This window comes from Salvelinus alpinus, chromosome 9 (genome assembly GCF_045679555.1).
Source record: "Salvelinus alpinus chromosome 9, SLU_Salpinus.1, whole genome shotgun sequence".
NCBI lineage: Eukaryota > Metazoa > Chordata > Actinopteri > Salmoniformes > Salmonidae > Salvelinus > Salvelinus alpinus.
The window spans coordinates 84142781-84170232 of NC_092094.1; the positions used below are offsets into that span (position 1 = coordinate 84142781).

General features: G+C 41.7%; 2 protein-coding genes across 2 annotated transcripts; one reads left to right on the plus strand and one right to left on the minus strand.

Moving 5' to 3' along the window:
- Positions 1 to 487: 487 nt before the first annotated feature.
- Positions 488 to 10609, minus strand: LOC139530816 (dihydrolipoyllysine-residue succinyltransferase component of 2-oxoglutarate dehydrogenase complex, mitochondrial-like). Its single transcript, XM_071327535.1, has 15 exons — positions 10460 to 10609; positions 9266 to 9299; positions 7469 to 7508; positions 7292 to 7353; positions 7096 to 7170; positions 6930 to 6985; positions 6666 to 6774; positions 6327 to 6488; positions 6053 to 6138; positions 5740 to 5837; positions 4600 to 4730; positions 3791 to 3864; positions 3040 to 3123; positions 2799 to 2966; positions 488 to 1176 (listed from the first exon to the last, which is right to left on the minus strand). Exons 1-15 carry the CDS (start codon positions 10520 to 10522, stop codon positions 1042 to 1044), a joined length of 1377 nt encoding a protein of 458 aa, XP_071183636.1. The 5' UTR covers positions 10523 to 10609; the 3' UTR covers positions 488 to 1041.
- A 286-nt stretch (positions 10610 to 10895) lies between these two features.
- LOC139530817 (prospero homeobox protein 1-like) lies at positions 10896 to 26866 on the plus strand. The gene is made up of 5 exons (XM_071327536.1): positions 10896 to 11334; positions 14445 to 16100; positions 17799 to 17908; positions 19418 to 19612; positions 25926 to 26866. Exons 2-5 carry the CDS (start codon positions 14540 to 14542, stop codon positions 26091 to 26093), a joined length of 2034 nt encoding a protein of 677 aa, XP_071183637.1. The 5' UTR covers positions 10896 to 11334; positions 14445 to 14539; the 3' UTR covers positions 26094 to 26866.
- The last annotated feature ends 586 nt before the right edge of the window (positions 26867 to 27452 follow it).

Below are 27452 nucleotides of genomic sequence, written 5' to 3' on the forward strand. Positions count from 1 at the left end.
TCTTTAATACACACTCATGGTCAGCCTTTTTTCTGGTCATCTGTACATAACCTGATATAGGTTTTCTCAAACTCAGTCCTGGGGCCCTACCTGGGTGCACGTTTTGGTTTCTGCCCTAGCACTACACAACTGATTCATTCAAATAATCAAAGCTTGATCAGTTGGTTATTTGAATCAGCTGTGTAGTGCTAGGGCAGAAACCAAAATGTGCACCCAGGTAGGGCCCCAGGACCAAGTTTGTTTAACCCTGGCCTATGACTATATTTATACCACAGCTCAGACAGTCACTTCCTGACTTGTAAGTGATGTGGCGTGTTCTCAGTCTCTTAAATGTCTCCATTTCTTTTAAAGCTTCCAAGGCCTGGCAATATCTATTTTACACTACACACCAGCCACTTGGTTTCTGAATTGTTCTTATCATCAGTCATTGAGAACATTCTGTAAAAAAGGTGAGTGTAAACAGAAAACAAAAAGCATAGTCAAGATGTCAAGGTTTAAAAACGGTCTTTAAATAGTATTTTGTTTAATTATTATTATTTATTTTTTTACACAGCATAAACAGACTTTAAGAGTGTGCGTGAATGAGATGTCAGGACAGTCATGTCAGGACAGTCATTTCATCAGTGTAACAAAGATTCAATTACCTGTACCATGAACATCTTAGGATATAGTGTTTTCACAGTCCATCTTGGTTACAATTGTTATTATCTCAGAAAAAGTTAATGAAAAATACTTAATGCAACTTTTTGCCATTTATATTACAATTATTTGACAAATATTTATTGTAGGTAGAAAATAGCAAATGGTGCTTTGAGATGTACAACACCCTCTCCCTGCCCCAGACACACAACATTTAGCATCAATTATTTCACCATTTCAGCCCATGCAATAAGTCCAATGCACCTTTTGGTCTATTCAAGTATCCCTTTGCCTAGTTAACCAACACAAAACGTCTGCAGTTTAGGTTAATCAGGCAAGTATAGCTGCTGCGTGTGAAGGGCAGTAGATTGGTTTGTTTAGCCATTGACTGGGGAGGCTGGCTCACATGTCCAGTAGCAGCACTCTGGGATCTTCTACCACAGTCTTGATCTTACGCAGGAAGGTGACCGCCTCTCTGCCGTCGATGAGGCGATGGTCGTACGTCAGAGCCACATACATCATGGGGCGGATCTCCACCTGCAGCAGAGGAAGAGGAGCTTCAGAGACAGACAAATACTGCTTCCTGTCTCTATTCCACATAAACTCAGCAAAACAATTAATGTCCTCTCACGGTCAACTGCATTTATTTTCAGCAAACTTAACATGTGTAAATATTTGTATGAACATAAGATTCAACAACTGAGACATAAACTGAACAAGTTCCACAGACATGTGACTAACAGAAATGGAATAATGTGTCCCTGAACAAAGGGGGGAGGGGTCAAAATCAAAAGTAACAGTCAGTATCTGGTGTGGCCACCAGCTGCATTAAATACTGCAGTGCATCTCCTCCTTATGGACTGCACCAGATTTGCCAGTTCTTGCTGTGAGATGTTACCCCACTCTTCCACCAAGGCACCTGCAAGTTCCCGGACATTTCTGGGGGGGGGAATGGCCCTAGCCCTCACCCTCCGATCCAGCAGGTCCCAGACGTGCTCACTGGGATTGAGATCCGGGCTCTTCCCTGGCATTCCTGTCTTGCAGGAAATCACACACAGAACGAGCAGTATGGCTGGTGGCATTGTCATGCTGGAGGGCCATGTCAGGATGAGCCTGCAGGAAGGGTACCACATGAGGGAGGAGGATGTCTTCCCTGTAACGCACAGCGTTGAGATTATCTGCAATGACAACAAGCTTAGTCCGATGATGCTGTGACACACCGCCCCAGACCATGATGGACCCTCCACCTCCAAATCGATCCCGCTCCAGAGTACAGGCCTCGGTGTAACGCTCATTCCTTCGATGACAAACGCGAATCCGACCATCACCCCTGGTGAGACAAAACCGCGACTTGTCAGTGAAAGAGCACTTTTTGCCAGTCCTGTCTGGTCCAGCGACGGTGGGTTTGTGCCCATAGGCGACGTTGTTGCCGGTGATGTCTGGTGAGGACCTGCCTTACAACAGGCCTACAAGCCCTCAGTCCAGCCTCTCTCAGCCTATTGTGGACAGTCTGAGCACTGATGGAGGGATTGTGCGTTCCTGGTGTAACTCGGGCAGTTGTTGCCATCCTGTACCTGTCCCGCAGGTGTGATGTTCGGATGTACCGATCCTGTGCAGGTGCTGTTACACGTGGTCTGCCACTGCGAGGACGATCAGCTATCCGTCCTGTCTCCCTATAGCTCTGTCTTAGGAGTCTCACAGTTCGGACATTGCAATTTATTGCCCTGGGCACATCTGCAGTTCTCATGCCTCCTTGCAGCATGCCTAAGGCATGTTCACGCAGATGAGCAGGGACCCTGGGCATCTTTCTTTTGGTGTTTTTCAGAGTCAGTAGAAAGGCTTCTGTAGTGTCCTAAGTTTTCATAACTGTGACCTTAATTGCCTACCGTCTGTAAGCTGTTAGTGTCTTAACGACCGTTCCAGAGGTGCATGTTCATTAATTGTTTATGGTTCATTGAACAAGCATGGGGAACAGTGTTTAAACCCTTTACAACGAAGATCTGTGAAGTTATTTGGATTTCTACGAATTATCATCTTTGAAAGACAGGGTCCTGAAAAAGGGACGTTTCTTTTTTTGCTGAGTTTATGATAAGGGGGTCTCCTGAGATATGAATCTACAATATATGGAGTAAAATCAAAGTCTACAGAACAGAGCCAACCTTGCCCCCGATGGCCACTGGCCTCTCGAAGATACCATGCATTCCCAGGATGGCAGACTGTGGAGGGTTGATGATGGGCGTGCCAAACATGGATCCAAACACGCCACCGTTGCTGATGGTGAAGGTTCCTCCATCCATGTCCTCCACGGCCAGCTCATTCTTACGGGCCTGCAATCAACATCATCAACTTAGAGAATGCACAAAGTCCAAACAAAGTACAGCGAAATCCATATTATCCTACCTTCTCCCCCAGCTCGTTGATGGTCTTCTCAATGTCAGCGAAGTTCATTCCCTCCACTCCACGGATGACAGGCACCACCAAGCCCTGGGAGACAGGACATATTAGATATTCAGAGTTTTGGTTCATGTACAGTACCAGTCGAGTTTGGACACACCTACTCATTCAAGGAGTTTTTCTAAATTTTTGACTATTTTCTACATTGTAGAATAATAGTGAAGACATCAACACTATGAAATAACACATATGGAACCATGTACTAAACAAAAATAAGTGTTAAACCAATTATAATATATTTTATATTTGAGATTCTTCAATGTAGCCACCCTTAGCCTTGATGACAGCTTTGCACACTCTTGGCATTCACTCAACCACTGTCATGAGGAATGCTTTTTCAACAGTATTGAAGGAGTTCCCACAGATGCTGAGCACTTGTTGGCTGCTTTTCCTTCACTCTGCGGTCCAACTCATCCCAAACCATCTAATTTGGGTTGAGATCGGGGGATTGTGGAGGTCAGGTCATCGAAATGCAGCATTCCATATTTTGATTTGTTTAACACTTTTTTGGTTACTACATGATTCCAAATGTGTTATTTCATAGTTTTGATGTCTTCACTATAATTCCACAATGTAGAAAATAGTAAAAATAAAGAAAAACCCTTGAATGAGTAGGTGTGTCCAAACCTTTGACTGGTACTGTATATTAGCCCTGTTGTAAAAGTGTTCAATGTGAGTAGCCAACCATCGGCATTACCTTTGGTGTTGCTACAGCCACACTGATGTCCACGTAGTCCCTGTACACAATCTCTTTGGTTGTGTCGTCAATGACTAAAAAGAGAAACGGTATGAAAGGGATTTGAACATTTAAAATACTGTATTAACTAATAACTTTAAATCAAATTTTATTTGTCACATGCTTCGAATACAACAGGTGAAATGCTTACTTTACAAGCCCTTAACCAACAAGGAGGTTCAAGAAATAGAGTTAAGAAAATATTTACTAAATAAACTAAAGTCATTTAAAAAAATAAAAAGTAACACAATAAAACAACAATAATGAGGCTATATACAGGGGGTACCGGTACAGAGTCAATTTGGGGGGGTACAGGTTAGTCGAGGTAATTTGTACATGTAGGTAGAGGTAAAGTGACTATGCATAGATAATAAAACAGTGAGTAGGAGCAGTGTAAAAACAAAGGGGGGACATTTGATTAATTGTTCAGCAGTCTTATGGCTTGGGGGTCGAAGCTGTTAAGGAGGCTATTGGACCTAGACCTGGCGCTCCGGTATCACTTGCCGGGTGGCCATTTGAGAGAACAGTCTGCTTTGGCTTCTATGATTCACTTCCCTGAAGCCCAAAAATGTTAACCACTTCTTGACTGTGGCTAGTTTAAATAGGCCAGAGAGGCATTGGTGGAGTACACACTAAGTACGGTTGTCTATGTAAATCTCGTTCTTAACCAACTTAACCACATACGTCTGATACCAGTGGATACAAAATGTGTGTTGCCTTATTCAGACTGATATGACAAGTAAAGCAACTTCTCGGAAAGAAGAGCCCACCTCCGTTGACGGCAGGCTGTTCCATCAGAGCGTATGCTGAAGCCTTGACAAATGCAGACATGAAGCCCAGCTTGATGTTGTGTTTCTTCAGGAAAGCGTCTTTGTAGGCCTTCCTCATCTCACTGATGTTGCTGTTGAGAGAATTAGGCTCTCATATTGATGCATTACACTCAATCTTTTCAACAAAACTTTTTTTAAACTATACACATTTTTTCTGTAAAAGTTCACCTTCTCCAGATCATGGTGATTGAGTGCTATTGACACTGGGCTAATGTTTCACCATCGCTCATTTCTCCTCTGTATGATGAAAAAGGACTCTTGTATCTCTTTTTATTTGTTTGTTTTTCTGTCTCTAACCTGGTTTAAACTCTAAAGTTTCTTCACTAACGGCATTAGCCTCTCCCAAGACACTGAGAAAGGAGAGAAGAAGTGATAAAAATCTTCACTTTCCAAAACCCTCTAAATCTTACTGGCCTGTTATAAAAACCCATATCGGTTGAGGCAGCTCGTCCACTCAGAGCGCAGGTCTCTGTGGGCCCCAGTAGAGGCTCTGGTCTCCTGGTCTGACTGCTCCTTCGGCTCCAGATGAGCCCAGGCCTGGAGGTCTTCCTCCAGACCATCAATGCCAATTCAATTAGGATGCAGAGAAACCCATGAATAGCTGAAAGCTGACACCCCACATTTGCACAGAAAATAAATCCTCAAAGTGTAATCTTTAGCACAGGGTTCATTTCCTTCTAAATTAATAAAGCCCCTGTTTTAAGAAATCTTATCTTTGTTTTCAACAATATTAGGACCAAATATTTACATTCCATCGTTTAAGAGGAGATCTGGCTTCAAAAAGCATTTCCTATTGAGCAGATTCCAATCTCTAATCATTGTCTGTATGGCCTAAGCTTGAATAGCATTTCTTTACTACTGACCTTACTTTATCTAGACACCTTTATTTTAGACAGGACATATAATCCCTAATATAAATGTATACATTTATATAAGTGAATCTGTTGTACTGAAAGTGTAGTGGTAATGTTTAATATGTTCTGGATGAGTAATCAGCTCCCATAAGACCCATTTCCTATCTAATAATGTTACTAGAGATAGGGCTTGATAATGTAGGACAACTATTCTGTTATTGCCTACCTCATGTCGACCTCATTAAATGTTGTCAACATAGCGCAGGTGTTCTGGGCTTCCTTCAGTCTCTGGGAGATTCTCAGACGCATACGGTTCATCTTCACCTGAGACAGAAAATAGGAGAAACAACAACAAAAAAAGAACACTATTTTAAGAATTTTCACAGAAATATTTTACCTTAAGAGAAAACATCACAACAGCTATGCATTCTATCAGACACTGTTTTTGTATACTCTACCAACACTATGGTCTGAGCCATTGTGAATATTAAGAATAATGTGGTTCCTTTACTGCAGTATTCCTGATTATGATGCCTCACCCTGTGCTCTGTCCTGACTGGTTTACCCCCTCCATCTGTGACAGCGGCTGGGGCAGCAGGAGCAGCAGTGGGTTTGATGGCTGAAACTGTACCGAACAGACAGGTGAACAGGAGTTGTTAGTGCCACGCCACCTCTTCTTAGCCATTACCAAGTGTCACTGTCAACAGGCAAGGGCCAAGTGATTTATCCTATTTCCATAATCAACAGTGCACACTGGACAGGCTAAATACTTCTCACTTGACATTGAGTTCATTGAGTGGCTGACACACTAACCTGGTGTGGCAGAGATGGCAGCTCCTGGGACGGGTGGCACTGGGGGCATAGTGGTAGGGATGGGGCCCACTGCAGAGGGAGCAGGGGAGGGAGTTGTGGCAGCAGCATGGGGGGGTGGAGGAGCTGCTACTGCTGGGGCCTCTGCAGCTTGGGCAGCAACAGCTGAGGAGAGAAAGGTATAAGAATGCATTAGGCAATAGCAATGTGTTTACTTTGTAGGTAAGTATAATGTGTAAGTATAATCTAATAGCTCTGTAAACACATCTCCCATGCGTCTTGAATTTAGAAGATTTTTTAATGTGGTCCTACCATAGACATGGTAAACTCAGTGGTACTGACCTCCTTTCCGGAGTTTGAAGAGAGCCTGTCCTCCCTCGACCTTCTCCCCATCAAGGACCAGCAGCTCCTCAATCACCCCAGCAGCAGGAGACGGCACCTGCACGGACGTCTGTGGAGCGAGACAAAACATCAAGGACCATGCATGATACATCAAACTTTCTGTGGTTCTGTTATTCTAATCTACAGTCAACTGTTAGTTTACTATATAAGGCTGTTGTGAAAATAGCAGGTCAAAAGGTGAGCGATTCAGCGACCATTAAATACCTTGTCCGTCTCAATTTCACAAACCACCTCATCCTCTTTGACAGAATCACCAACCGCTGTAAAGAGAGAGTTGCATTAAGCGTGGCAAACAGAAATATCTACCTGGCTGCAACTAACATCTGAATGAGCACAAGAAACACAGAGACAAACATGTAAGTTACTGTACCTTTCTCCCACCTCACATCCCCCTCTGTGACAGACTCTGCAAATGCAGGTGTCTTTACTGTGATGACTTCATTCCCTAAAAGACAGAGACAACACAATACTGACTTAATACAACTCTTGTAGTGTTACACAGAATCACATTACTGCTTAGATCACAAGGGTCAAATAAACGGATGAGAGACCAGGCTAATACATACTGCAAGCTACAGATGTCTTGAAGTATCTGATTTGGAAGACACTGGACCTGGCTTCACATTTCCTACAAATAAAAAACAGTCAATACAGAAAGTATAACGGCATAATACAAAGCTAAAACACAGCTATAGCAATGTTCCAATGAGAAGACAGGTCAATGGTGTAGCTATAATACCTACGTAGGGTTGTTGACAGTGACACTACAGCTAGCTGACAATCCTGCAGGACAGATGACAACAGTACTCAGTTTAAGCGCAGAATCTCAAACGTCACTGAACAAAGATATAAAAAGGCAACATGCAACAATTTCAAATATTTTACTGAGCTACAGTTCATATAGGGCTCCCGAGTGGTGCGGCAGCCTAAGGCACTGCATCTCAGTGCTAGAGGCGTCACTAGACACCCTGGTTCGAATCCAGGCTGTATCACAACCGGCCATGATTGGGAGTCCCATAGGGCGGCGCACAATTGGCCCAGCATCGTCCAGGTTTGGCCGGTGTAGGCCATCATTGTAAATAAGAATTTGTTCTTAACTGGACTTGCCTAGTTAAATAAAGGTTACATTTAAAAATACATTTTAATTTAAATAAGGAAATCAGTTAAATTCATTAGGCTATGGATTTCACATGACTGGTGATACAGATATACATCAATTGGTCAAATATACCTTAAAAAAAGGTAGGGGCGTGGATCGGAAAACCAGTCAGTATCTGGTGTGACCACCGTTTGCCTCACGCACTGTGACACATCTCCATTGCATAGTTGATCAGGCTGTTGATTGTGGCCTGTGGAATGTTGTCCCACTCCTCTTCAATGGCCGTGCAAAGTTGATGGATATTGGCGGAAACTGGAACACGCTGTTGTACATGTCGATCCAGAGCATCCCAAACGTGCTCAATGGGTGACATGTTTGGTGAGTATGGAGGCCATGGAAGAACTGGGAATTTTTGTACAGATCCTTGTGACATGGGGCCGTGCAGGTGAGGTGATGACGGCGGATGAATGGCACGACAAATGGCCTCTGGACCTCGTCACGTATCTCTGTGCATCCAAATTGACATCGATAAAATGTAATTGTGTTCATTGTCCGTAGCTTATGCCTGCCCATACCGTAACCCAACCGCCACCATGGCACAACTTTGAAATCAGCAAACCACTCGCCCACACGACGTCATACGTCTGCCCTGTACAGTTGAAACTGGGATTCATCCGTGAAGAGCACACTTCTCCAGCATGCCAGTGGCCATCGAAGGTGAGTATTTGCCCACTGAAGTAGTTTACAACGCCGAACTGCAGTCTGGTCAAGACCCTGGTGAGGATGACGAACGAGCATGCAGATAAGCTTCCCTGTGACAGTTTCTGACAGTTCTTTGATTGTGCAAACCCACAGTTTCATCAGCTTTCCGGGTGGCTGGTCTCCGATGATACCGCAGGAGAAAAAGCCAGATGTGGAGGTCCTAGGCTGGCGTCGTTACATGTGGTCTGCTGTTGTGAGGCCGGTGGGACGTACTGCCAAATTCGCTAAAACGACGTATAGTAAAGAAATGAACATAACCTGACAACAGCTCTGCTGGACATTCCTGTAGTCAGCATGCCAATTGCGCTCTCCCTCAAAATTTGAGACATCTGTGGCATTGTGTTGTGACAAAACTACACATTTTAGAGTGACCTTTTATTGTCCCCAGCACAAGGTTGCATCTGTGTAATGATCATGCTGTTTATTCAGCTTCTTGATTTGCCACACCTGTAAGGTGGATGGTGCATCTTGGAAAAGGAGAAATGCTAACTGACAGGAATGTAAACAAATTTGTGCACAAAATTCTAAAGAAATAAGCTTTTTGTGCATATGGAAAAATGTTGGTATATTTTATTTCAGCTCATGGGACCAACACTTTACATGTTGCATTTATATTTTTGTTCAGTATAAAGAGTTGGGTTCAACTACTGTAATTAACATGCAGTTTCAAAACACTCACCTGGCACAGCCCGCCGTGCAGACACATTGATTCCCTGTCAAAGAGAACAGTAACCTGTTAGCTATCAATATAAAGTGATCATTAAACAACTCAAAATATATATCATATGCATATGTTATATCCCCCCCTTCTAAAACGAGGGAGTGAAAATGCATAAAATCAACAACAGGTGTTTGTTACCAAGGACCATGTTTACAATGTTCACATGAACAGTCTGACAGACAAGACTTTGACATACTGTACCTCCCCAGTCAAAGGTCAGTAGTGGTGGAGGGGGAGGTCTACTGCCACGTTGAAAAAAAAAAAAATGGGGAACTCGGAACTCTCCGACTTCCTAGCGTTCAAGTCAACTGGGAACTAGGAGAAAAACTACCTCCGACTCGGGAAAAATTGTTTTGATTGGTCATCCAACTCGGAATTCCAAGTCGGAAACTTGGGCATCTTTCTAGAACTCAGACCTGCGACCTGAAAATCACCGACGTCATGATTTGATCTCTTTTTTTTTTTTACCGAGTTCACAGTTGTCTTGAAAGCGCCATTAATGCATGCGTGTTGTACCAATCGGTGACTTCAACACATGGAAACAATGTAGGCATACACTATTATACAAACAGACTGCTAGGGGATAACTAGCTACTATGACTAAATATATAACCAAGTGAAAATAGATTGATAGAGGGCTGTCTTAACTGTGTATTTGAGAGTTCGACTGGTTTGTTTAATCCAGTTATGCAAAGATTGGACAGTCAATATGATGTCAAATCTGAATAAAAAAGAACATAACTTGTTCAAAATATAGCTAGCTAACTAGGCAAAATACAACAGTCTATCATCACAAAAATAGCTGTGTGCTAGCCAAAACTCTCAAATGACCTCAACATATCGTAGCTTGATAACGTTAGCTAAATAAACCACTGGTTGGCTAACTAGCCAACTTCGTGAAACCAAATAAAATGTTAGCTATAATCATGGGAGATATCATGGGAGATACTGCTTTAGAATTCAAAACCGGGTTGAACCAATGTCTTGCCGGGGAATCGGGTGTCATGCTGTCCTTGGCTTGCAATGTGAAGGACTACCGTGGCCTACTGCTCAACGGGCGGCGCTTCTACACCTCTCGCTAACCTAGACCTCAACGTTGGCAGCAGCATGATGAAGCTCCGCGTGAAAGTTTTCCATTTATCTAATGCCTACCTGACGAATGACAGAGAGAGAACGTCCGAAATTCCGGCTGAGACACCGGGAGGAGGATAACATGGTGTCTGTAGTGACAGCAACCTGTCGGCGGGAGGGAATCTCCTCTCCGTAGTACGCCAAAACCTGCTAAAGGCGGAAGCAGTGTGGGAGGTACCAAGAGCCCCAACTAATGGGTGTTTGATCAAAGGGATGTCCCAAAAAGGATTCACTGTGGAAAAGCTAGTGGCCCAGTGAGTGAAAATAACTTACAATACATTTGCATAATGCATGTTTGATTTTTCCTCATCTATTCTTAAATAGGATTGGATAATTACATAATAAGATTATTCATTTGTATTTTATGTCAGTTTATTAATGTGTAATATAGCTTTTTTTTTATGGTAGGATCATTAAATCACGGATAATGTGATATCTAGTCTACACTCAAAAAAGTGAGTGCCTACCGGTAAACAAACTATCAGTTCAACACAAATTGTAGCATACATTTTCTTCTCATTTCATAATCAGTTTTCTTGCAAATTGTCCTCAAACTCACCACTCTGAAATATTGCCCTATTATGCCAATACATAGATTTGTTGAAAATGACAAAATAATATCTATTAAACAACTAATATGAGCTCAACTAATTAGTTCTATTGAGGATTTGTTTTGAATGATGGTGTAGGCCGTCATTGTAAATACTAATTTGTTCTTAACTGACTTGCCTAGTTAAATAACATTGAAATTAAATAAAAAATCATCCTTGGCCTCAGAGTTGAGTCAACTCCGAGGCCACGCCTCTGTTTCTTTTTGATGCATTGACAGTAGCTCCAGCTCTCATCACATTCATTTTCAGTGTATCAACCCGACTCGACTCTACTCAACGCAACAGGTAAGGTGCGCATTCTGTGTGCTCGTTTACTTTGGGACATTCTCAGGATGACAACTAAGCCTACATTTCTCAGCTACATCCTTAGTTTCACAACTAAAGGCTATGATTGTTGACCTTATTGTTAGTTGATGTCAGCATTGTCCACATGCAAATTAATTGGTTGCTTATGATTTCAGCTATGTTGAATTCTTGACGTTTTTCTGTGTATATTATTAACTCAGTAAATAAAGGCACGTTTGTTTTGTGTTTTTAGGCAAATCTTAGGCACATTTTAGGCTTATTGATTAAACATTTGACATACAAAAACTCTCAATGAGCACTTATAGACCACTTTTCACTACAGATTACAAGCTGCACTGTAACATTTTGTAATGTTTGACTTGTTTAAAAATATATTAATAACTCTATAATTGATTAACTATAGTTTTATGGATAGTTCTGTCATTTCCATGCAGATGGACGTAGGCTATATTTGCTATTATGTTAGAATATCATGCCTCGTTTGGGATTGATCCAAATAAATGTACTTGATAATCATTAATTGCCTAAAGAATAAGACTCTCCTATTAGATAACCGTACTAAAAAAGTTGTAAGGATGATTCAACAAACGACAGAAAGTGTTTCCATCCAATAAAGAGGAAATAATCCATCCTCAAATTGTAAATCAAGTATAGAGACTACCAGTTCTTCAGTCACTGCCATACACCAGGTAGCCTACACAATGTGCAATGTGTTGTAAATTATACATTAAAGACGTGTTGTAAGTGGAATATGAATGACTTCTCTGTATTTATTGAGGATGTCTATTTTTCCAACTTTCTGTAGTCATCGTGGTCAGAAGATTATTTTAATTTTAATTTTGTTGTGTTTCTCCCTCCAAAAAAGTTATTGCAAAGAAAATGTCCATACATATAAGGCTATTTATAAGGCTATTGTTAAACAAATCAAAATATAATTTATAGTTTAAATTCTTCAAAATAACCACCCTTTGCCTTGATGACAGCTTTGCACACTCTTGGCATTCTCTCAACCAGCTTCATGAGGAATCCTTTTTTAACATACTTGAAGGAGTTTCCATATATGCTGAGCACTTATTGGCTGCGTTTCCTTCCCTCTGTGGTCCAACTCATCCCAAACCATCTCAGTTGGGTTGAGGTCGGTGATTGTGGAGGCCAGGTCATCTGATGCAGCACTCCATCACTCTCCTTCAAGATCAAATAGCCCTTAGACAGCCTGGAGGTGTGTTTTGGGTCATTGTCCTGTTGAAAAACAAACAATAGTCCCACTAATCCCAAACCAGATGGGATGGCGTATCGCTGCAGAATGCTGTGGCAGCCATGCTGGTTAAGTGTGCCTTGAATTCTAAATAAATCACTGACAGTGTCACCAGCAAAGCATCCCCACACCTCCTCCTCCATGCTTCACGGTGGGAACCACACATGAGGAGATTATCTGTTCACCTACTCTGCGTCTCACAAAGACACGGTTGGAACCAAAAATCTCAAAATTGGACTCATCAGTCCAAAGGACAGATTTCCACTGGTCTAATGTCATTGCTCATGTTTTTTGGCCGAAGCAAGTCTCTTCTTATTATTGGTGTCCTTTAGTAGTGGTTTCTTTGCAGCAATTCAACCATGAAGGCCTGATTCACGCAGTCTCCTCTGAACAGTTGATGTTGAGATGTGTCTGTTACTTGAACTCTGTGAAACATTTATTTGGGCTGCAATCTGAGGTGCAGTTAACTCTAATGAACTTATCCTCTGCAGCAGAGGTAACTCTGGGTCTTCCTTTCCTGTGGCGGTCCTCATGAGAGCCAGTTTCATCATAGCGATTGATGGTTTTTGCAACTGCACTTGAAGAAACTTTCAAAGTTCTTGAATTTACTGACATTTTCCAGATTGACTGATGTCTTGAAGTAATGATGGACTGTCGTTTCTCTTTGCTTATTTGATCTGTTCTTGCCATAATATGGACTTGGTCTTTTACCAAATAATGCTTTCTTCTGTATACCACCCCTACCTTGTCACAACACAATTGATTGGCTCAAACGCGTTAAGAAGGAAAGAAATTCCACAAATTAACTTTTAACAAGGCTCACCTGTTAATTGAAATGCATTCCAGGTGACTACCTCATGAAGCTGGTTGAGATAATGCCAAGAGTGTGCAAAGCTGTCATCAAGGCAAAGGGTGGCTACTTTGAAAAATCTCAAATCTCAAATATATTTGTTTAATACTTTTTTGGTTACAACACGATTCCATATGTGTTATTTCATAGTGTTGATGTCTTCACGATTATTCTACAATGTAGAAAATAGTACAAATAAAGAAAAACCCTCGAATGAGTAGCTGTGTCAAAACTTTTGACTGGTACTGTAGATTGATCCTTTGTGTGTTTTTTCAGAATCTTTTCTTGCCTTTCATATTCTGATTAAATAATACCTTTCATGAGTGAAACTGTTATTCTTTTTATCGTTCATATTGACTATGTCCAACCCAAGATGAAAGGGAGACACAACTGTGCACTCCCCTGTGCCTTGAGTTCTTAGAGATTTCTCTTATACATCTGAGGATCTTCAAATAATGATCTACGGGCCTTTGACATTCCATGCTATGAATATGTAATAACAAGTTTGTTAACTGAGGTAGTGATTACAAGATCACAGATGAAATTTCAAGTTCTAAATATGAAATGGCAGGATCCCATGTGAGGCTATTGCATTATATTTAAAATTATTTTAAATAACAGTTTATTTCTGTGCACTACTTTAAGGTGTCATAAGCATAATGGAAGAAGCAGATTATTGTTTCCCACCATGATTATATACATTCAATCAACTCTGTTGAATATCATTTAAGTGGCATGTAATAGAGAAATGAGGGAGCGCTGTCTACTAACATTTAGTAACCGAAGTGTTCTGGTGCAAGCCCTCTGCTCTATGTTCTGTAGGTTTAACTTGTACTTGTGCATTCTACTTTCCCCAAAACATAACAATTTGAACCCCAAATATTGTTAAGTGTTGCATACTGTTTACGGACATACCCTGTGCTATAGATGCTATACTGAATAAGAGATTTATGGTGTATTCAGGTTTTATCCTTTGCTTTTCAGATACCTGCATTTCCAGAGCAGTCTGTGGTCCGTTCATCTCATTGTGACTCACTCTAAGGTGTCCCGACACAGCAATAAAAAGGTTTACAGTGAGCATGAACCTAAGCCTTCCTGACCAGAACATGCACAACGCCAGTGACGGCGGTGTGGAGGATGACAAGGCTGGGCTCATGATCCCCTGCTTCCGCAGAAACATGTACGATGAGCCTCTAACCTCATATTCCAATGGATCCATCATTTCCCACCTCCTGCGCAAAACTGTCCAAAACAAGAGGGCTCTGGACGAAAGCCACTTCTACCTACCGACCTCGGCTGTGTCCAGCTCCACCATGGCTGACTCCAGTCAGGAGGACCAGAGCAGTGTCTCCTCCAAGGACAGCGCAGCGGAATTTGCATCCCCAGGCAGTCACCTCTCAAACGGAGCCAGCCCTGAGGGGGACAGGCCGCTGAGTGATCACCTCCAGGCCAAGCGTGCCCGTGTGGAGAACATAATCCGAGGCATGGCGGGGTCTCCCAACAGCAGGCTCCATGGTGACAGTGAGAGGGCCGTGTCAGACACCAGGGAGGCTAGAGAGGCCTACAGGGAGAACAAACGCAAACAGAGGCTCCCCCAGCATCAGGAGCACAGTCTCAATGCTGCTGCTCCGGCTAACAGAGGCAGCAGTAGCAGCAGTGGCAGCAGCAGTAAGGATGAAGAGTGCAACAAGCTCAAGGAGCAGCTCCAGAGCATGCAGAGGCTCCTGAGACAGCTCCAGGAGAAGTTCTTGCAGGTTTATAACCAGGAAGACACTGAGCGTGAGGACAGAGATGGCACAGGCACAGCCAGCACCGCAAAACATGATGACACCACACCAAGCAAAGAGTCTGGGTTACGTAAAAACATGGATGAAGAGTTAGAGAGGAAGCATGACGGTGCTAAAGGGGACTGTAAGGACAGAGTGAAGAAAGACGGAAGTTTTCTGACACATCAAAAGGAAGGCAAGAACCTACAGGAGACTCTGAAGCATGAGCTCTCCAAAGCGGTGAGTGACAGTGTAGATATGGTGTTCAAGAAACTCTCCTCCACGGGGCTCAACCAGTCATCCTATCAGCGCATGTGTCACACCCCGGAGAACATCGACTTGGGAGTTGAGAGGAAGAGCCAGGTAGCCTGTAACCAGGAGCAATCACACACTGAGGAGCCAGTCAAACCCCAGGCTCTAGAGTACTACGAGAGCACTGAGCCTTGCAGCCCTGAGGATCAGACCGAGGCTCTGTCTCTTGTGGTCCGTAAGCCGCTCCTAAGCCAGCTTAGCTCAGTTACCCCGACGGTGAAGAGGCCCTACCCCTTACACCATTCTCCATTCCAGTTTAACTACAGCACACCTCTCCATGACAGTCAAATCCTGGAACACCTCCTCAAATACGGGCCCCACACTAACTTCGGAGGTCTCCCATGCGTGCCCCCATCCATGGACAGAACCTCCCCAGACTCGGTGGAGCTGCCCTGGGATGCCATCGCCATGAGGTCCAAAGTGACATCCAGCCACCTGACCCACCACCCTCGCACATCAGGCCTAGGACCAGTGACCGTGGACAGTCTGTGTCTCCCTCATGTCAAGATGGAGTGTGGGGACATGCAGAGCATGGCAGAGAGAAACTCCTACATGTCTCTGAATATATCCTTTTACTGGCCTAAAAAATCTCATAGTGTGGTAGTGTTCCAGCTAACATTTGTCAGCATATAGATTTAGTCATGTAGAATTGCATTTACAAGTATATAGTCTATGGATGTATGCATTAAATGTTTCATAGAACATCAATTTTCTTCACTGACATAATGACATAGAGCATTATGTACACTGTATTAATAATCCTAGATGTGTTTACTAATATTGAGTTATCTGATATTATGTATCTACATTCATTATAAAATCCACTATACAAACTCCCTCTGTTTTGCTTCCCAGTTGAACAATGATTCGTTGAGGTTCAGTGCAGCGTGCGCAGTTCCATTAATACAGACTTCAAGGATCATCTTTTCTTTGATCTCGCTAACCCAAAATAAAATTATAGCATCTTCTTTAATCTGAGCAGAGTAATGACTTTAAGTCTAGAAAAAGACAAATAAAAAGGAATACAAGGCTTTGATAAGAATTGTCAGGAACAAAAGCCAATTTTCAAAGGCAGAGAAAGCTTCTGTTTCTGTCCAGGAAACAGTGTTTTTTCAGACTTGAAAAGGTGCAGAATATATTTCTCTATCATCAGTGCGATAGGAGTGCATCTGAAAGGTCAGAGCTGAGTGCCTGTGGAAAGCAGAAGTGCCTCCCTACCAGAACACTTGTCTTCTTGAGTATATATTGGATACATACACAGCCATCAAAAGATGTGTTTATACTCTCAAAAAACATTCCAACAATAAATATAATCCAGTGAGAGTATATTCAATGACACCACTCTGCATTTTATCATGATTATGATCACTTTAATCATAAATTAATATAATCACATTGTCAAACGAAACATGAATAATTATTTCCATAATCATTATGATAGAATCATGCTAATAGCCCCCTGCTGCTGTTGTTAAGCATTGTTTGATCACTGGCTACGTTACCGGCACATCACAGGTAAACTGTAGTAAGCCAACTCCTGTGCCATATTTCTTTCTCACCTCTACTGAACAACTCTAAGTGATGTGAAGATTGTGCCCGTGGTCAGAAGTGGTCATTGTCCTTAGTTGTAAGGATTTGGAGAAGAATTGTATTAGGCTCTCTGAGGATATGCTTTATCTTTACTGTACAAAGAGCTGTGGTTCTCTTTGAACAATTTCTCATCAATCTTTCATTCCAACTTCCTTATTTCAAAGGTTGGATTCCCTAATAAATGTATAGTGTGCTGTGACCTGCTGATAAGGAAGTATTACCTAAGGCGTGGCCGTGGGCTACAGAAAGAAAGACCTCTGAAGATCTAGTTGAATAGAAACTTTGCTTGAGGTATGATTTTATTTGTAACATGATGAAGCAGATTAATACAAAAAAAATCCTACTTCAAGCAACGTTTCTAGCTGGAAGATGTCTTCAAATGATCAAGTAACTAGTTACTATTCAAAGCATTTTCCAAACAATCACCATCACCACCGCTAGGCATTAGGTGTAAGAGCCGCAGTGACTAATTCAAATCCCTAATCTAGTTCATAATGTTGTAGGGTCATTATTGACTTCCTGGTTACCACAGAGCTGTTATTTAGTGTCATTCATTTTAATTGGAGACAGAGGCAATTCAGTATTCTAATCTATTAACACTTTGTACAGTGTATGTGAACTGTATTTAATTGTGATCGACTGACAGAACTTGTGGCCTTAACACATTGACACATTCAGGAAGGCCTAACCCCCAACCATCTGAAGAAAGCTAAGCTGATGTTCTTCTACACCCGTTATCCCAGCTCCAATGTGCTGAAAACCTTCTTTCCAGATGTCAAGGTAAGCTAACACAATATTAATTAACATTATGTTATTTCATGTTAATGGGTTTGTTCTATGTTCACCATATTTGCCTGCAGAATACTTGTTGATGTATTTTTGGGACAAAATGAGCAGTAGGTCGGAGGAAGGAAACAAAAGAACACATGGCTTAGAAAAACAAAGCTGTTAAGCCAGTAGCATGTCCTGGGGCATAGACCAGGGAGATAGAGGGGCATTCTTTCTTTAAAAAGCCACTCTAGTCAGCAAATGGAGTGACAAAAGACTGTAATAAAGCCACTGTCGTTCTGCGTCAATACAGGGCAGGTTTTAGACATGCATGCAGGCAGGCTGTGAGGCGAGCACTGGGCCTAACCACAGCATCCTGTATTTCTGTGTGCCCTGTGTGTTTCCTCTCCTGTCCCCTCTCCTTCCACCGTGGCCAGGACATGTCCTGCTAGGGCCAGTCTGTGTCTGGGGCCCAGGCCTGGCCTCCACACTACTCTATCTGACCCTAGGGTCATAAGGGAGGCCTGCAGCCAGCAGCCTACTGCGTCTCCTCCTTGCCCACGACCCTGTGGTGGGAAGTGGCACTGAACAAAAGACAGTTCTAATCCTGGTGTCTGATTCCATCCTATCAGGCAGAGTCACTGAGAGGGAAGCTTCCTTCTGTCCTTGCGCTGCACTGTGGCTTTCTCACTGTCTGATAGCAGCAGAGAAAATAAACGTCTTTGATGCCTGCCCAGCCCTTGGGCATTTTTTTCTTTCTTTCTGGATGAAGAGATAGAATAACCAGGCTAATGTCAAGACTGAGTTTAGAAACACATGGCTTTGACAGATGTTTTTTTATTCAGTAAGTTGGTGGGAAAAGATCAGAGCAATTAACGTTGAATAAAATGACAGACCAACACAATCCATATTGCTTGCATACAGTACCAGTCAAAAGTGTGGACACACCTACTCATTCAAGGGTTTTACTTTATTTGTACTATTCCATACATTGTAGAATAATAGTGAAGACATCAAAACAATGAAATAACACATATGGAATCACGTAGTAACCCAAAAATATATGTTAGATTTTAGATTCTTCAAAGTAGCCACCCTTTGCCTTGATGACAGCTTTGCACACTTTTGGCATTCTCTCAACCAGCTTCATGATGAATGCTTTTCCAACAGTCTTGAAGGAGTTCCCACATATGCTGAGCACTTGTTGGCTGCTTTTCCTTCACTCTGCGGTCCAACTCATCCCAAACCATCTCAATTGAGTTGAGGTTGGGTGATTGTCGACTATGTATATACTGAATATAGATTTTTATTCACTTGTGGAAGGCTTCACCCAAAACAACACATTTATATTCCAGCTCAGATTTGTAAATCGATATGAAAAATAGAGAAGACACGGTTTTGACACAGAGTAGGATCTCGATCATCTTGCATCAACTTGATTATTTGGTCGATAAAGAGATGTAATCTGAGTAAACGATGTCAGTCAATTTTTCTCAACTTGTTGTCCCCTTGTGTCTCTAGTTCAATCGATGCATCACCTCTCAGCTCATCAAGTGGTTCAGTAACTTCCGGGAGTTCTACTACATCCAGATGGAGAAGTTTGCCCGCCAGGCCATAGTTGACGGGGTCAATGATGTGAAAGACATGTCCATCAGCAGAGACTCTGAGCTGTTCAGAGCCCTCAACATGCACTACAACAAAGCCAATGACTTCCAGGTAAGTCAAAATGTGTTTATCTTACCATATGTATGGTCAGTTCCTCCCCTGGTATCCAATGTAACTATATACTGTATGTAAGCTCGTCAATGTTTTTCCATGATTTTAGATTATTTCATATTTGATTAACATACTCCCTTTCCAAAGTAAATTGCAACACGTATTCAAAGGAAATATGGTCAATGCTGACTGAATTATCTTTATGTATGGAAACAGTGTGTTCATTCTGCTTTCATCAGCACTCCTCAGTTGATGCAGCCAATGCTGTGCTTTTTGCCCTGAAACTAAAATTAGTCATAAAGTGAGGAAAACAATGAAGTTGTTTAGGCATGAATGTGATAAATTACACATTGATGTAGTATTAGGGTAATACACCTTCATTAGCATATCAGAGAATTCTCCTCCCAGTCCTCCTCCTGTTCCTGATCTGGTCTGGTCAGTAATCTCCTACCTCTGTGGTTCTGGTCTGGTCAGCTATCTCCTAGTTGTGGTCACGTATGACTGTGTCCTTGCCCTGACCCATGTGTCACTGCACCTGTGGCTGCACAGCCTTTGCAGCCATTATCTAAACTCTAGAGCAATGCTTTATCAAACTGTGGGAAGAGGAAGCTGCAGAATCCCACTAAAACAACTCGGGATTAGAGGACCAGTACGCCTGAGCGAGGCTCAGATTGCTACTGATGCGGAATGCTGAGAAAGATGCTGTGAATTCCGAGGGAGAAGGCTGATTGGTGGGAAAGAACCAAGACCGTTTTCTTTACCTTGGGACTAAGACATTCCTTTCCCAGGGATGCTTTGTGTCGGGAGATGAGAAAAAAAAAAGTTATGCCAACAACTGGACTGTTAGCGGGTCTATGGGAAATAATGGCACCGAATAGATTCTTGTCCCAGCATCCAAGCCTGATCTGTGTTGATCTGTGTTGAGAACAGGGTGAAATTCCTGGGAAGGCTTGGTGCTTTCGCTCTTTCCGAACAGCTAAGTTCAAGGCAACAAGGCTACAAAGTCAAAGCAGAATCCCACTACAGACAGCTAATGATTCTGACATTGTATTTGTTTTATGAGCATAGAGAACAAAGTGTGAAGGAGCTGTCTGTTTTGAAGTGAGTAAGGGTGTTAAAAATGTCCTTGTAGGCAGGGCCGGATGAAGAAATCATAGGCCCCGGGGCTTTGTTTTTTTTATAGGCACCCCAAACTTTGCTTTCCAAACTGTACGTTTTACCCGTGATTATATTTTGAAATCTGCAAGGCAAACCAAAAGCCGCAACCAACCATAGAAAAATAATCCATAGATGGCAGTTCCCATTCAAGTCAGGACTGGTATCCATTGCTACTGTACCCATGAGTTTAACAGTCAAATTGCCGGTGTAAGAAGTTACTAAACCCTTCTATGGATTGTATGTCTATGGCCACAATGCAACAAGCTGTATATTTAGCGCATGCTCCCCAAACTGCAGTCTTCCCAACTGTAGACATACTGGGAACTGCCAAAATAAAGGAAACACTTAAGTCAATGAGGCATATAAAGTATACAGTGCATTCGGAAAGTATTCAGACCCCTTGATTTTCCCCCACATTTTGTTATGTTACAGCCTTATTCTAAAATGTATTCAATTGTTTATTTCCCTCATCAATCTACACACTATACCCCAAAATGACAAAGCAAAAACAGGTTATTAAAAAACTTAAATGTACATTTAGTACATTTAGTACTTTGTTGAAGCACCTTTGGCAGCGATTACAGCCTCGAGTCTTCTTGGGTATGACGCTACCAGCTTGGCACACCTGTATTTGGGGAGTTTCTCCCATTCTTCTCTGCCGATCCTCTCAAGCCCTGTCATGTTGGATGTGGAGCGTCGCTACACAGCTATTTTCAGGTCACTCCAGAGATGTTCGATCTGGTTCCAAGTCCGAGCTCTGGTTGGGAGACTCAAGGACATTCAGGAACTTGTCCCGAATCCACCTGCATTGTCTTGGATGGGTGCTTAGGGCCGTTGTCCTGTTGGAAGGTGAACCTTCGCCCCAACCCGCTCTGGAGCAGGTTCTCATCAAGGGTCTCTCTGTACTTTGCTCTGTTCATTGTTCCCACAATCCTGACTAGTCTCCCAGTCCCAGCCGCTGAAAAACATCCCCACAGCATGATGCTGCCACCACCATGCTTCACTGTAGGGATGGTGCCAAGTTTCCTCCAGACGTGACGCTTGGCATTCAGGCCAAAGAGTTCAATCTTGGTTTCATCAGACCAGAGATTCTTGTTTCCCATGGTCTAAGAGTCCTTTAGGTGCCTTTTGGCAAACTCCAAGCGGGCTGTCATGTGCCTTTTACTGAGGAGTGGTTTCCGTCTGGCCACTCTACCATAAAGGCCTGACTGGTGGAATGCTGCAGAGATGGTTGTCCTTCTGGAAGGTTCTCCCATCTCCACAGAGGATCTCTGGAGCTCTGTCAGAGTGACCATTAGGTTCTTGGTCACCTCCCTGACCAAGGCCTTTCTCTCCCGATTGCTCAGTTTGGCCAGGCGGACAGCTCTAGGAAGAGTCTTGGTGGTTCCAAACTTCTTCCATTTAAGAATGATGGATGCCACTGTGTTCTTGGGGACCTTCAATGCGGCAGAAATGACACAATCCTGTCTCGGAGCTCTTACGGACAATTCCTTCAACCTCATGGCTTGGTTTTTGCTCTGACATGCACTGTCAACTGTTCGACCTAATATAGACAGGTGTGTGCCTTTCCAAATCATGTCCAGTGAATTGAATTTACCACAGGTGGACTCCAATCAAGTTGTAGAAACATTTCAAGGATGATCAATGGAAAAAGGATGCACCTGAGCTCAATTTTTGATTCTCATAGCAACGGGTCTGAAAACGTATGTAAATAAGGTATTTCTGTTTTTAATATTTAATAAATTCGCAAACATGTCTACAAAACTATTTTCACTTTGACATTATGGGGTATTGTGTGTATTTTTTAATTTATTTAATCCACTTTAGAATAAGGCTGTAACTTAACAAAATGTGGAAAAAGGGTAGGGGTCTGAATACTTTCCTGGCATGGTTTAGGTCCACTTGTAGAGTCTATGCCAAGGTGCACTGAAGCTGTTCTGGCAGCTCGTGGTGGCCCAACATCCTTTTAAGACACTCTATGTTGGTGTTTCCTTTATATTGGCAGATACCTGTATGTGCTTGTGATAAGGCTGTCTACACTCATTGAGAATGGGTTATTCCTGTGGTTGGTGGTTGCAGTAAAAAAAAAAATATATATATATACCACATATATAATATATACCACATATATAATATATACAGTATATACAGTACCAGTCAAAAGTTTGGACAAACCTACAATTGAAGTCGGAAGTTTACATACACTTAGGTTGGAGTCATTAAAACTCGTTTTTCAACCACTCCACAAATTTCTTGTTAACAAACTATAGTTTTGGCAAGTCAGTTAGGACATCTACTTTGTGCATGACACAAGTAATTTTTCCAACAATTGTTTACAGACAGATTATTTAACTTATAATTCACTGTATCACAATTCCAGTGGGTCAGAAGTTTACATACACTAAGTTGACTGTGCCTTTAAACAGCTTGGAAAATTCCAGAAAATTATGTCATGGTTTTAGAAGCTTCTGATAGGCTAATTGACATAATTTGAGTCAATTGGAGGTGTACCTGTGGATATATTTTAAGGCCTACCTTCAAACTCAGTGCTTCTTTGCTTGACATCATGGGAAAATCAAAAGAAATCAGCCAAGACCTCAGAAAAAATTGTAGACCTCCACAAGTCTGGTTCATCCTTGGGAGCAATTTCCAAACGCCTGAAGGTAACACATTGATCTGTACAAACAATAGTACGCAAGTATAAACACCATGGGACCACGCAGCCGTCATACCGTTCAGGAATGAGACGCATTCTGTCTCCTAGAGATGAATGTACTTTGGTGCGAAAGTGCAAATCAATCCCAGAACAACAGCAAAGGACCTTGTGAAGATGCTGGAGAAAACAGGTACAAAAATATCTATATCCACAGTAAAACGAGTCCTATATCGACATAACCTGAAAGGCTGCTCAGCAAGGAAGAAGCCACTGCTCCAAAACCGCCATAAAAAAGCCAGACTACGGTTTGCAACTGCACATGGGGACAAAGATCGTACTTTTTGGAGAAATGTCCTCTGGTCTGATGAAACAAAAATAGAACTGTTTTGCCATAATGACCATCGTTATGTTTGGAGTAAAAGTTAAAGCTTGGTCGCAAATGGGTCTTCCAAATGGACAATGACCCCAAGCATACTTCCAAAGTTGTGACAAAATGGCTTAAGGACAACAAAGTCAAGGTATTGGAGTGGCCATCACAAAGCCCTGACTTCAATCCTATTGAATATTTATGGGCAGAACTGAAAAAGTGTGTGCGAGCAAGGAGGCATACACACCTGACTCAGTTACACCAGCTCTGTCAGGAGGAATGGGCCAAAATGTACCAAACTTATTGTGGGAAGCTTGTGGAAGGCTACCCGAAACATTTGACCCAAGTTAAACAATTTAAAGGCAATGCTACCAAATACTAATTGAGTGTATGTAAACTTCTGACCCACTGGGAATGTGATGAAAGAAATAAAAGCTGAAATAAATAATTCTCTCTACTATTATTCTGACATTTCACATTCTTAAAATAAAGTGGTGATCCTAACTGACCTAAGACAGGGAATTTTTACTCTGATTAAATGTCAGGAATTGTGAAAAACTGAGTTTAAATGTGTATGGCTAAGCTGTATGTGAACTTCTGACTTCAACTGTACACATTCAAGGGTTTTTCTTTATTTTTTAAAACTATTTTCTACATTGCATTGTAACTAAGAAATAATACATTGAATCATGTAATAACCAAAAAAGTGTTAAACAAATCAAAATATGTGTTATATTTTAGATTCTTCAAAGTAGCCACCCTTTGCCTTGATGACAGCTTTGCACTCTTGGCATTTTCTCAACCAGCTTCATGAGGAATGCTTTTACAACAGTCTTGAAGGAGTTCCCACATATGCTGAGCACTTGTTGGCTGCTTTTCCTTCACTCTGCGGTCCAACTCATCCCAAACCATCTCAATTGGGTTGAGGTCGGGTGATTGTGGAGGCCAGATCATTTGATGCAGCACTCCATTTTTGTATTTGTATTTATTATGGATCCCCATAATAAATACAAAATGGTGGAGTGTGGACCTTCTTCCTGGGGTCCAGCAAAATTAAGGCAATTAATACAATTTTAAAAACATTACAATACATTCAGACTGTGTGCTCTCAGGCCCCTACTCCACCACTACCACATATATACAGTACAAAATCCATGTGTACGTGTGTGTATAATGCCCATGTTATCGTGTGTGTGTGTGAATGAGCCTATGTTTGTGTTGTTCCATAAGGTGTTTTTTTATCTGTTTTTTAATCTATTTTTACTGCTTGCATGAGTTACTTGATGTGGAATAGAGTTCCATGTAGTCACAGCCTGGAGGTGTGTTTTGAGTCATTGTCCTGTTGAAAAACAAATGATAGTCCCACTAAGTGCAAACCAGATGGGATGGCATATCGCTGCAGAATGCTGTGGTAGCCATGCTGGTTAAGTGTTCCTTGAATTCTAAATAAATCACCGACAGTGTCACCAGCAAAGCACCCCCACACCATCACACCTCCTAAAAGTTAAAAGTAACTTTTAACAAGGCACACCTGTTAATTGAAATGCATTCCAGGTGACTACCTCATGAAGCTGGTTGAGAGAATGCCAAGAGTGTGCAAAGCTGCCATCAAGGCAAAGGGTGGCTACTTTGAAGAATCTGAAATATAAAATATATTTTGATTTGTTTAACACTTTTTTGGTTACTACATGATTCCATATGTGTTATTTCACTATTATTATTCTACAATTTAGAAAATAGTAAAAATAAAGACAAGTCCTGGAATGAGTAGGTGTGTCCAAACTTTTGACTGGTACTGTATATATACACAGTATTATTATTGTTATTATTATCATTATTATTATTTTTATTCCCACTTGGGCCCCCCATTAGCCTGGGCCCAGGGGCTTCACTCCCGGTAAGCCCCTGTTTTAATCCGGCCCTGCTTGTAGGTCCAGGTTCCAGAGTGTTGGTTCAGAGCACTGTACAAAAGAGTTATGTAAACAATGAGACAACACACTTCCCATCCACTGTGGTGGTTTGTCACTCACATCAAAGAAGCTGTTGGTTTAGATGTTGCTTGGTTCCAGTGCAGGTAATTCATTGAGACTTGGCTTTAAGCACAACATCGTGTTTGATCCCTCTACCAACAGGTTCCTGAGAGATTCCTTGAGGTTGCTGAAATTACTCTCCAAGAGTTTTTCAACGCCATTTCTACTGCCAAAGATTCTGACCCCTCTTGGAAGAAGGCAATCTACAAGGTCATCTGTAAACTGGACAGTGATGTCCCAGATGAGTTCAAGTCATCCATCTGCCTATAGACAGAGCAAACAATAGCCATGCTCGAGGAATGAAGGACATTTGCAGTCATACAATGACAATAAGTGCTAATTTTAACACATCTTGCCAACAAATTGAGTTTAGTGAGAGAATCAAGGAACAAATGGATTATGTTGTAAATTACATATTATACACTGCAGTATAGGAGCCTACTTACTGCACTTACAGCTTTTTACAGTCTCAGTGATCTTTATAGCACTGCTCCAGCTCTCTCCTAGGAGTTTTTTAAAACTTAGCTGACAGCAGATCGTAGTGTGTCTGTGTATCTCCATAAGGATTCAATTAAGACAAGATGTAGTTGCATGTTTGTAGATGTAGTGATATTTAAGGGCAGTGGTTTAGTACTGTAGTGTACTTGCTAGGTCTGATAGACTTACAAATAAATGTGAACAAAATGGTACTTTCTATACATATTTGACTTATGGTTCCTAATGGACATGCGGTTTTGGATGATTCTGAGAGAAAGACATACTGTGGTAATAGTTTATTTTTATTTTGTAGCAAGTGCTTTATGTAAATGTGAATACGCTAAATGTATTAACCTAATAGCATGTAAATATTGCAACTGACCACAAAGAACCAATTGTTTGAGAAAAAATTGTATGTACAAAAAAGTACAAAGTTATGTTTAGATGTTTTGTGCCTATTTCTATAGTCTATTGCCTATTGTCAACTCAATTCTATAGACACCATATTCTGAGTGGTTATTTGATAGTCCTGCTGATAGAATAAAGCTGCACTTACTTCATCTTGAGACTTCTTGTTTTTATATCACTGATTGTAAGTCACTCTGGATGAGGTTGTCTAATGATTTAAATATAAATAGATGGAAATAATCACTATTTTATTTTATTGAATTATTTCACAATTCATTTCAGGCATCACCAAACATTTAGTAAATTTAGTTCATGTTTTTACTACTACTGTTTGTAACACCACATTGAAAGTATTCTGCATCAATTCCGAGCCGCTAAGGTGCCACTAATCCATGTCATAAAGACATATGTTTAAAGTCCTACAGACTACGCTGCTCACATTGCATTAATTGTGTGGGCAGTGTGGATGCGAACAACTGCCATGTCTTAAAAACAGACACAATGCATTCCCTCCTAATGAGTAATGCCCAATGTGACCTCATATCAGAGTTGTGCCACCAAAGCAAAATTCCACAAACCCGTTGACTTTTTCTTCCAGGCACCGGCTTGCTCAAAGCGTGTTAATCACTTCACAAAGACACACACACGCTGACCCACAGATATACACACACGCTGACCCACAGATATACACACACGCTGACCCACAGATATACACACACGCTGACCCACAGATATACACACACG